We start from the raw sequence: 12,116 nt of genomic DNA on the forward strand, positions 1-12,116 counted from the left end.
TTATTAGGCAAATGAGTATTTTGACCACATCATCCTCTTTATGCATGTTGTCTTACTCCAAGCTGTATAGGCTCAAAAGCCTACTACCAATTAAGCATATTAGGTGATGTGCATCTCTGTAATGAGAAGGGGTGTGGTCTAATGACATCAACACCCTATATCAGGTGTGCATAATTATTAGGCAACTTCCTTTCCTTTGGCAAAATGGGTCAAAAGAAGGACTTGACAGGCTCAGAAAAGTCAAAAATAGTGAGATATCTTGCAGAGGGATGCAGCACTCTTAAAATTGCAAAGCTTCTGATGCGTGATCATCGAACAATCAAGCGTTTCATTCAAAATAGTCAACAGGGTCGCAAGAAGCGTGTGGAAAAACCAAGGCGCAAAATAACTGCCCATGAACTGAGAAAAGTCAAGCGTGCAGCTGCCAAGATGCCACTTGCCACCAGTTTGGCCATATTTCAGAGCTGCAACATCACTGGAGTGCCCAAAAGCACAAGGTGTGCAATACTCAGAGACATGGCCAAGGTAAGAAAGGCTGAAAGACGACCACCACTGAACAAGACACACAAGCTGAAACGTCAAGACTGGGCCAAGAAATATCTCAAGACTGATATTTCTAAGGTGTTATGGACTGATGAAATGAGAGTGAGTCTTGATGGGTCAGATGGATGGGCCCGTGGCTGGATTGGTAAAGGGCAGAGAGCTCCAGTCTGACTCAGACGCAGCAAGGTGGAGGTGGAGTACTTGTTTGGGCTGGTATCATCAAAGATGAGCTTGTGGGGCCTTTTCGGTTTGAGGATGGAGTCAAGCTCAACTCCCAGTCCTACTGCCAGTTTCTGGAAGACACCTTCTTGAAGCAGTGGTACAGGAAGAAGTCTGCATCCTTCAAGAAAAACATGATTTTCATGCAGGACAATGCTCCATCACACGCGTCCAAGTACTCCACAGCGTGGCTGGCAAGAAAGGGTATAAAAGAAGAAAATCTAATGACATGGCCTCCTTGTTCACCTGATCTGAACCCCATTGAGAACCTGTGTTCCATCATCAAATGTGAGATTTACCAGGAGTGAAAACAGTACACCTCTCTGAACAGTGTCTGGGAGGCTGTGGTTGCTGCTACACGCAATGTTGATGGTGAACAGATCAAAACACTGACAGAATCCATGGATGGCAGGCTTTTGAGTGTCCTTGCAAAGAAAGGTGGCTATATTGGTCACTGATTTGTTTTTGTTTTGTTTTTGAATGTCAGAAATGTATATTTGTGAATGTTGAGATGTTATATTGGTTTCACTGGTAAAAATAAATAATTGAAATGGGTATATATTTGTTTTTTGTTAAGTTGCCTAATAATTATGCACAGTAATAGTCACCTACACACACACAGATATCCCCCTAAAATAGCTATAACTAAAAACAAACTAAAAACTACTTCCAAAACTATTCAGCTTTGATATTAATGAGTTTTTTGGGTTCATTGAGAACATGGTTGTTGTTCAATAATAAAATTAATCCTCAAAAATACAACTTGCCTAATAATTCTGCACTCCCTGTATCATTAGTATTATATATCAACCATAATTCAAAGTTATAATGTAGTTCTGCCATTCTTTTTTATTACAGAAGATCTCACTGTAATACACCATAACAGATTGTAAGATTTCACTCCCACATGATCACTGTGTTAGTACCATTGGTTACTGCTGTGGTCACTTTCACATTTGGTATGGGCACTGTCATATTGTTTGTGTCATGCTTTTCTATGCAGTATATGATTTGCATGTCTAGTTGATAGTCATTTTCATCATTGCTTGATGAGAATGACATTTCGGATCTTTATTGGTGTATTTTCCACATCATAATTTTCACATCATTTCACTCTATTCTGGCACTATTTAAGGCAATTCACAACCCCTTTCCAGTTCCCTGAATTGGTCTCATCTTGAATATCCTGGGTGCAGTTTTAATGATATCATGTTGTCAAAATAAGCCTCATAACCTGACTCCCTTTTAAATTCTGAATGCCATGTATGATGTTGGTGTCTGACAACTCTTTTAGACAACTCTGGTATGCTGTACCTGGTACTATCTGTTCTTCAGAATCTCTAAACTTCATCTACAAGCTGCTGGTGGGTAACATCCCGAGGCTGTCTAGAGGTTCTGGCAGTCTATTCTTTCCCTCTCAGTGCCTGGATCAGTTTCTGGACTGACATTCACTTCTCAGTTTTGACACATTGCAATTCATACCTGTATCTCTCTGCCTAGACATTTCTTTTTATAAGGCCTCCAAAATGGGCCCTTAGTAGAATGCAACTCTATTATGTTTGCCCAAATCACACAATGATGTTTTATTTATTTATTTTTTTAGGTGGAACTGCTTTATCACACATTTGGGAAGCAGAAGTTCCGAAATACAACAACTGCTAACTTGGAAAGGTTTATGAAACATTTTAATGAAGTGCAGTTTTGGGTAGTTACAGAAGTGTGCCTGTGCAATCAGGATGAACGGAGAGCCCAGCTTCTGAGGAAGTTCATTAAGTTAGCAGCTAAGTACGTTAGCTATGTATATGAGTACCTGACATATTAGAATATCCTTCCTTGTTTGTTTTTTGCATTTCTCTACAAAGCTTAGCAATAAATATTATTTTTTGTAGTAGGTAAGACCACAACCTCTTCCAGGGAAGGGTCCTCAGTTTGTAGCAACTTTACATAATATCAATATAGAATAAGACAAAATCTCGCTTATATGAGCCTGGGCTAGAAGCTCACCAGCCATTCCACTACTAAATATAGAAGGCATCATCTACAGTAGGATTATTTGACTCAGTTCAGTCAGACATTGTTTAGTTATTACTGCAATCACTTTAATATATTTAAAGGGAGAGTCTACTCCAGAATTTTTATTGTTTAAAAAGATAAATAATCCCTTTATTACCCATTTCCCAGTATTGCATACCCTAAAAAATATACTTTTTACCTCTGTGATTACCTTGTATCTAAGCCTCTGCTGACTGCCCCCTTATCACAATGTCTTAAAGTTATCTATATGGCAGACATGAACTAGCTCTGTCCAGCTGTGAAAAACTGACAAAATGCACTGATATAAGAGGTGGCTTTCAAGGGCTAAGAATTTATCATATGAGCCTACCTAGGTTTAGTTTTCAACAAAGAATGCCAAGAGAACAAAGCAAAGTTGATGATAAAAGTAAATGGGAAAGTTGTTTAAAATTGCATGCCCTATCTGAATCACGAAAATTTAATTTTGACTTGACTGTCCCTTTAAGGCATGCAAATGCTGCTACCTAAAATACATGTGACAGTCATTTAAAAAAAAAAAATGTATTTATTTATTCTATGTATTGACCCCTTTGTACAGCTGTATTTCGAATAACAAATTCACTAACAGTGATGGCATTTTACTGCTTAGTAATGGTGCATTATAGGTAGTGACAATTATTAAGAGTAAAGAAATGCGTAATTTCTTACTTATAACACTACCTGGCTGCTATAAAATAACTTGATTCTTTCATAGCATATTTAGTGCCTTTCGCCCATATCACATTCACTTTAAATGGACATGAAACCCACATTTTTTCTTTCATGATACAGTTTTAAACAACTTTCCAAGTTATTTCTATTATCTAATTTGCTTTATTCTCTTGGTATCCTATGTTAAAGTAGCTGAAAAGCACTATTGGATATAAACTGAGCACATCAGGAGAACCAATCACAAGAGGCTTTTATGTGCAGTCACCAATCAACAGTTAGCTCTTATTAATGCATTGCTACTCCTGAGCCTATGTACACTTTTCAACAAAGGATACCAAAGGAACAAAGCAAATATAACAAGTTAATTGGAAAGTTGTGTAAAATTGTATGCTGTATCTGAATCTTGAAAGAAAATGTTTAAGGTTTTTGGGGTAGATTTATTAAGCAGCGGATACTGCTTTCTACGCCCATCGTTTCAGGCTCACCCGCTCCTTAACTTCTCCGCCACCCTTTAGGTGGTGGACTGAAATCATCCTGATCTGATCGGGATGATTGACACCCCCTGCTAGCGGCTGATTGGCCACCAGTGAGCAGGGGGCGGCATTGCACAAGCATTTCACTAGGAATACTTGTGCAATGATAAATGCAGACAGCGTATGCTATTGCGAATGATGTCCGCTCGACAAACGGTAAATCTACCCCATGTCTCTTTAACCCTTTACCCCAAGGACAAAAGTTTTTCTTTGTCTTCACAGAAAAAAAAAATTGTTATGCAGTCAAGTTTGAAAAAAGAGATACTGTAGGTCTCTATAATGTTAACAGTTAACAGCTAACTTTTTAATCATGTATGAAACACTTGATAGATAAAAAGAGAGAAGTGCACAACCTGGGAATGAACAATAGCATAATAGCTTGTTCTATGGTTAGTTACCACCCAAGAAGCAGCCTCTTTTTGCTCAACATGTGCCTTTCACAGAGAAGAACTTTCCTGAAGCATATCAGTCTTATCCTGACTTCACAGTACAGTACAGTCCCGAAATACCAGGCAATCCCTCTCTGAACGAGAGAAACAGCAAAACCCCAGACATACGTTTCAGCCTAGTGTGGGCCTCGTCAGTGAGGTGCAGCCATATCCCTCTAGGCACACTGAGCCACGGGTCCACATCTGGATTCCCGCATCACACTTAGGGAAGACTTCCCTAAGTGTCATAATTTGCATAAATAAAAAAGAGAGAAACGCTCAACCTGATAACGAACAATAGCATAACAGCTTGTTCTATGGCTAGTTACCACCCAAGAAGCAGCCTATTTTTGCTCAAGATGTGCCTTTCATAGAGAAGAACTTTCCTGAAGCTTATCAGTCTGATCTGACTTCACAGTACAGTCCAGCCCCGAAATACCAGGCAATCCCTCTCTGAACGAGAGAAACAGCAAAACCCCAAACATTCGTTTCGGCCTATTGTGGGCCTCGTCAGTGAGGTGCAGCCATATCCCTCTAGGCACACTGAGCAACGGGGCCACATCTGGATTCCCGCATCACACTTAGGGAGACTTCCCCAAGTGTCATAATTTGCATAAATAAAAAGAGAGAAGCGCTCAACCTGGGAACAAACAATAGCATAATATCTTGTTCTAAGGCTAGTTACCACCCAAGAAGCAGCCTCTTTTTGCTCAACATGTGCTTTTCACAGAGAAGAACGTTCCTGAAGCATATCAGTCTGATCCTGACTTCACAGTACAGTCCAGCCCCGAAATACCAGGCAATCCCTCTCTGATTTATGTTTGAAACACTTGATAGCAAGACTGATGCTTATAATAGTGATTTGATTATATCCCATATTCTTTATCAGTGATATAAAAATCACACGTTACACGAAACTAAAATAAGAAATAAAAAGTAAAGGCCCTACCTGTAAAATACCGTGGTACACCTAAACTTAAATTAAAGGGACAGCAAACACTTTGAGATGGTAATATAAAATGCGTAATAAAGCAACTTCCCAATATTCTTATATTACGTATGTTGTCTCTCTTTCCTGTAATTGAAGTCTGAAAACTGTGGATTTGGTAAAGCACATGGCAGGATTCACAAGCCTTACCTCAGCACATGCCTCTACTTAATTGGCAGTTTGTTATCTTATGGACTTTGCTATTCCTCCCCTCTAAAGCGCTCACCTACAACCGTCCCTATAATTCTTTATGTACAGGGTTAGTTTTTAGAATGTTTTGCTACTTCACCCAATAAGATTTTACAAACTAAAGATTTATACTCTCTGGTGTTTGGTTTCAGTCTAAAGGAACAGAAAAATTTGAATTCGTTCTTTGCTGTGATGTTTGGCCTCAGTAATACAGCAGTCAGCCGTTTGTCCAGGACCTGGCAGGTGAGAAACAGTATACAGATAAAATAAAGTAAGATTCTAACCTTCTTACGTTACTTATTTACTAAAGTGAGAACATTTAAGTGAAGAATAACATTTTATTCTTGTTATCTTCTAAAAAATATTCAAAACTCCATCCACACTTCCATATCTTTATCTATATACAACACGTTTAAAACTCAACAGAAGTTTTAATATGGGAGAAAAAAAAATACTGTTTAAAAAAAGGGGATTTTTTTCCAGCTGTAAAACTTGAGTTAGAGTTATTAACACTTCATGTAAATGACTTTATTTAATGAACTTTCTTTATATTTCAAACATTAAAGCATCAAATAACTTTCAGTGAAACATCCCTTGTTCTAACATAATACTTGCATTTGTTTAAATAAAATGTAGCTATTTAGTGCTTTGCCAGAGCATAAACTTTGCTGGAAGTATTTTTTTAGCGCAAGTTAAATAGCACTCATATTAGAAGTTGAAAGTAAAAGGTTTACGTACTAGCCAAAGGACTTGCAACCTTGTTAATGTATTCTCCCCATAGACTTCAAAGGAGAGCTTAGAAGAAAAAAACTAACACTTAACGTTAACGTTCTCACGCTAACCTGTCAGGAGTTATTCATATTTTACATTCCAATGTTCTTCACATACAGAAAAACATTTTTTATTGTAAATATATATATATATATATATATATATATATATATGTATCCCTATATATCTATTCCTATAGATATATAGGTAAAGATATCAATTTGACATTAACATTATAAGATATATATACACATACTGTATGTATGTATGTGTGTGTGTATATATATATATATATTTAATAATAACAATTTTAAAAAATTCTATGTGAAGAACATTGGAATGTAAAATATGCACAATGCGATTTGTGGTTTGTGGTTTAGGTCTAACGCAGTGTCAGTTTAGCGCACATGAAGAATTACAAATCTCAAAGCGCTTCTTGAAATATTAAATATAAAATATTTAAAAAATGTATAATTATTAAAAATGATTATTGACACTGTAAAATTATATATATATATATATATATATATATATATATATATATATATATATATATAAAATCCACAAAGCAAATGCACTCTCAGGTCTTTGGATAGAACAAGATTCAAATTTGAGAGTGCATTTGCTTTGTGGATTATTCATTTTATCTATGCACCCAGGCAGATGTCCTTAGGAGGGTAAACCTGTAGAGTGGACTTTTGGAGATATATATATATATATATATTCTATGGATTATTTAGATTTTTTTTAAAGTATCTATAATAATTTTTAATCAGTCAGATTTACTCAAAGAGCGTAAAATGCGCTTGTGCTCTCACAATCGCTTTTACTTTCAACTTGTAGTATTTCCATCCCGCGCAAAAAGACGAAAAAAGACGATATAGCTCACGCACAGTTAGCACGCCACTTGTAATTTAGCCCTAAATTGTTAAGTAAATTTTTTGCAACTTTTTTTTTTTACTTCATATTTTTAAATAAAAGCCAGGGGCGCGATCTGATATACGGCGTAGTTTTCTATCCCACACCGCAATAAACCTATTCTAGTATTAACCCCTAAACTGCCATAGCCCACATAGCCTATTAAATCTATTAACCCCTAATCTGCCGCTGTCAACGTCGCCGCCACTATAATAAAGTTATAAATAAATCTAAATAATATTACTATTAATAACTAAAGTATTCCTATTTAAAACTAAATACTTAACTATAAAATAAACCCTAAGATAGCTACAATATAATTAATAATTACATTGTAGCTATTTTAGGATTTATTTTTATTTTACAGGCAACTTTGTATTTATTTTAACTAGGTACAATAGCTATTAAATAGTTAATAACTATTTAATAGCTACCTAGTTAAAATAATTACAAAATTACCTGTAAAATAAATCCTAACCTAAGTTACAAATACACCTAACGCTACACTATCATTAAATTAATTAAATAAATTAACTACAATTATCTCAAATTAAATACAATTAAATAAGCTAAACTATAGTACAAAAACCCCCCACTAAATTACAAAAACATAATTTATGTAAGAACTTACCTGATAAATTCATTTCTTTCATATTAGCAAGAGTCCATGAGCTAGTGATGTATGGGATATACATTCCTACCAGGAGGGGCAAAGTTTCCCAAACCTTAAAATGCCTATAAATACACCCCTCACCACACCCACAATTCAGTTTAACGAATAGCCAAGAAGTTGGGTGATAAGAAAGGAGCGAAAGCATAAAAAAAATAAGGAATTGGAATAATTGTGCTTTATACAAAAAAATCATAACCACCACAAAAAAGGGTGGGCCTCATGGACTCTTGCTAATATGAAAGAAATGAATTTATCAGGTAAGTTCTTACATAAATTATGTTTTCTTTCATGTAATTAGCAAGAGTCCATGAGCTAGTGACGTATGGGATAATAAATACCCAAGATGTGGAACTTCCACGCAAGAGTCACTAGAGAGGGAGGGATAAAATAAAGACAGCCAATTCCGCTGAAAAATTAATCCACTACCCAAATCAAAAAAGTTTCAATTTTTATAATGAAAAAACTGAAATTATAAGCAGAAGAATCAAACTGAGACAGCTGCCTGAAGTACCATTCTACCAAAACTGCTTCTAAAGAAGAGAAAACATCAAAATGGTAGAACATAGTAAAAGTATGCAAAGAAGACCAAGTCATTGATTTGCAAATCTGATCAACAGAAGCTTCATTCTTAAAAAGCCCAGGAAGTAGAAACTTACCTAGTAGAATGAGCCGTAATCCTCCGAGGCGGGAATCCACCCGACTCCAAATAAGCATGATGAATCAAAAGTTTAAGCAAGCTTTTGACCTTCCTAAAACCAGAAAAGATAAAAAAATAGACTAGAAGTCTATCTGAAATCTGAATAGCTTCAACATAGAATTACAACAACTCTTACCATATCCAAAGAAAGTAAGAATCTCACCAAAGAAGTCTTAGGAAAACAATAATTCCTCCCTAATGTTTGTTAGAATTTACAACTTTAGGTAAGAATTGAAATGAGGACAGCAAAAACCACCTTATCCTGATGAAAAAAATCAGAAAAAAGAGATTCACAAGAAAGAACAGATAATTCAAAAACTGTTCTAGCTGAAGAGATGTCCAAAAAGAACAATACTTTCCATGAAAGTAATTAATGTCCAGAGGAAGCATATGCTCAAATAGAAGAGCCTGAAAAACCTTCAGAACCCAATTAAGACTCCAAGGAGGATAAATTGGCTTAATGACAGGTTTGATACAAATCAAAACCTGAACAAAATGATGAATATCAGGAAGTAACACTGCCTTATCCTGATGAAAAATCAGAAAAAGATATTCACAAAAAAGAGCAAAAATTCTTCTAGCAGAAGAAATAACCAAAAGGAACAATACTTTTCCAAGAAAGTAATTTAATGTTCAGAAAATGCATAGTTTCAAACGGAGGAGCCTGCAAAGCCCTCAGCACCAAATTGAGACTCCAAAGAGGAGAGACTGAATTAATGACAGGATTGATACGGACCAAAGCCTGTACAAAACAATGAATATCAGGATGATTAGCAATCTTTCTGTGAAAAAAGAACAGAAAGAGTAGAGATTTGTCCTAACAAAGAACTGAAGACAAAACCTTATCCAAACCAACCTGAAAAAATAATAAAATTCTATGAATTTTAAAAGAATGCCAAGAAAAGTAGGTCTTCCAGACTCAATAATAAATCTTTCTAGAGACAGATTTACGAGCCTGAAACATAGTATTAATCAATGAGTCAGAGAAACCTCTATGACTAAAAATCAAGCGTTCAATCTCCATCCCTTCAAATTTAATGATTTGAGATCCTGATGGAAAAAATGGGCCTTGAGAAAGAAGGTCTAGTTTAAACGGAAGTGTCCAAGATTGGCAACTGGCCATCCGAATGAGATCCGCATACCAAAACCTGAGAGGCCATGCTGGAGCCACCAGCATAACAAATACTCCATAAGAATTTGGAAATCACTTTGGAAGAAGAACTAGAGGCGGAAAGAAATAGGCAAAAAGATAATTCCAAAGAAATGTCAATGCATACACTTCTTCCGCCTGAAGATCCCCGGACCTGAATAGGCCCCTGGGAAGTTCTTTATTCAGATGAGATGCCAACAGATCTATTTCTAGAAATGCTGACATCTGAAAAATTGAAAAACATATCTGGGTAAGAGAGACCATTCTCCCGGAAGTAAAGCTTGATTAACAGAGATAATCCGCTTCCCAAATATCTATACCTGGGAAAAAAACAGAATTTAGATAGGAGCTGGATTTAGCCCAAGCTAATATCCGAGACACTTCTGTCACAGCCTAAGGACTGATAGTCCTACCCTGATGATTGACATACACCATAGTTGTGATATTGTCTTAAAAACAATAAACGTCTCTTCTTCAAAAAGAAACTAACTGAAAAACTCTGAGAAAGCACGGAGTTCTAAAATATCAAATGGTAATCTCGCCTCCTGAGATTTCCAAACCCCTTGTGCTGACAGAGATCCTCAGACAGCCTCCCAACCAAAAAGACTCACATCTGTAGAGATCATGGTCCAGGTTGAAAGAAACGAAGAGACCTGTAGAACTAAATGATGGTGATCTTAACCACCAAATCAAGAGAGATAAATATTAGGATTCGAAGATTTAAAATGCGAAATCCTAGAATCCCTGCACCATAATTCAGCATAAAAGACTGGAAAGGTTCTTTCTATTGAAAATGAGCAAAGGAAATTTAATCCAATGCTGTGGCCATAAGACCTAAAACTTCTATGCATATATAGCAACTGAAGGAAATAATAGAGACTAAAGGTACCAACAGACGGAACCCAATAAAATTGTCCCTTGTCTGATAGAGACAAAGACAGTGACACAAACTATCTGGAAACCTAAAAAAGGTGACCCTTGTGTGAGGAATCAAGAGCTTTTGAAAAAAAGATCCTCTAACTATGTCCTGTAAGAACAAAGGGAATCATATGAGATTCCGCATCCTCAGAAAATAATCTGAATGAAAACAGAAAAATGAAAATATGCATTTATTGTATCTAATGAAAACAAATAATGCTATCACTGACCAAAAAAAAGGCAGAATAGTTTGAATAAAACTCCAAAACCCAGTTCCTAAAAATGGAACTGGAAGAAATACCCCAGAAGATTCCAGGTCTGAGCAGCGCTTGAACCCCACGGGTGATCAGCCATGCTTCAACAGTACCCAAAATATATAGGACAGAAACACACTTAAAGAAAGTGTTAGCCTTACTGGAATAAAATCAAAGAAATTTGGACCGAATAGAACCAAATACATTTCAAAAAAGTCTTAACCTGCCCCTTGCCAGCCAAGCTGGAATACAGCACGTACATCGCAATTTTAGGGAGCTGATTTCGAACTGAAAAATTATTTCCAATTAAAAACATGTTACTTGGGAAAGAATTCAGGAATTTGTTCCTTAATAAGAACAACCAAACTAGTATAAGCTTAAAGTTTTAGAACTCAATCTTGAAGCCCAGAGTAACAGTTAAGAATTGAATCCAATTATAAAACAAATAATTGATTATCTTAGAACAAAAGAAATATGGATTTTTAGAAATCACAAAATTCTTCTAGCTAAAACAGCTAAAGACATAGATTAAACCTCATTTGCGAAAATATTCAATAAAATGAAGACAAAAATGAAATTATTAGCATGATAGTCCAGTTAAAGGACCAGTCAATACAGTGGACTTGCATAATCAATAAATGCAAAACAACAAGACAAATGCAACAGCACCTAGTCTAGTAAATTTTGTCCCTTTAACAATGCTAAAATAAATCATAATCTGATACTTGATCTTAAAGTAAACAGAAAAAATGAAGCAATTGCAACATCCAAATAAATCACAGGTCCAAGAAAAGTACCTGAAACTAAATAATTTTCCATAAATAAGATACAACCATCTAAAGGAAAATAAATACTATTTTGCTATAGAAACAATAGCATAATTAGTAGGAGTAGAGATAGCCCCAACAAATTGGAGAACCCTCCAAATTGAATTTAACTGCCGGCAAAGAATATAGTTTAAAACCTTTGAAGAAGAAAATTCTCAGCCTATTCCATTCCCTAGTATGAGGAATTGGAAAAAAAACCTCTGAAAACACAGAAGAATAAATAAGGAGAAATAGTGTTAGCTAGTCTTGAAAAAGAACTAGTTACCTTAATATCCAAAATAATC

General features: G+C 35.7%; 1 protein-coding gene across 1 annotated transcript in view; it reads left to right on the forward strand.

Moving 5' to 3' along the window:
- RAPGEF3 (Rap guanine nucleotide exchange factor 3) overlaps positions 1 to 12,116 on the forward strand; it is a 379,471-nt gene that overhangs the window by 326,950 nt on the left and 40,405 nt on the right. Inside the window, exons 20-21 of the mRNA XM_053708263.1 lie at positions 2,366 to 2,547; positions 5,777 to 5,867. Coding sequence (XP_053564238.1) covers positions 2,366 to 2,547; positions 5,777 to 5,867 — 273 coding nt within the window. The remainder of the gene's footprint in view (positions 1 to 2,365; positions 2,548 to 5,776; positions 5,868 to 12,116) is intronic.

This window comes from Bombina bombina, chromosome 3 (genome assembly GCF_027579735.1).
Source record: "Bombina bombina isolate aBomBom1 chromosome 3, aBomBom1.pri, whole genome shotgun sequence".
In the NCBI taxonomy this organism is placed as follows: domain Eukaryota; kingdom Metazoa; phylum Chordata; class Amphibia; order Anura; family Bombinatoridae; genus Bombina; species Bombina bombina.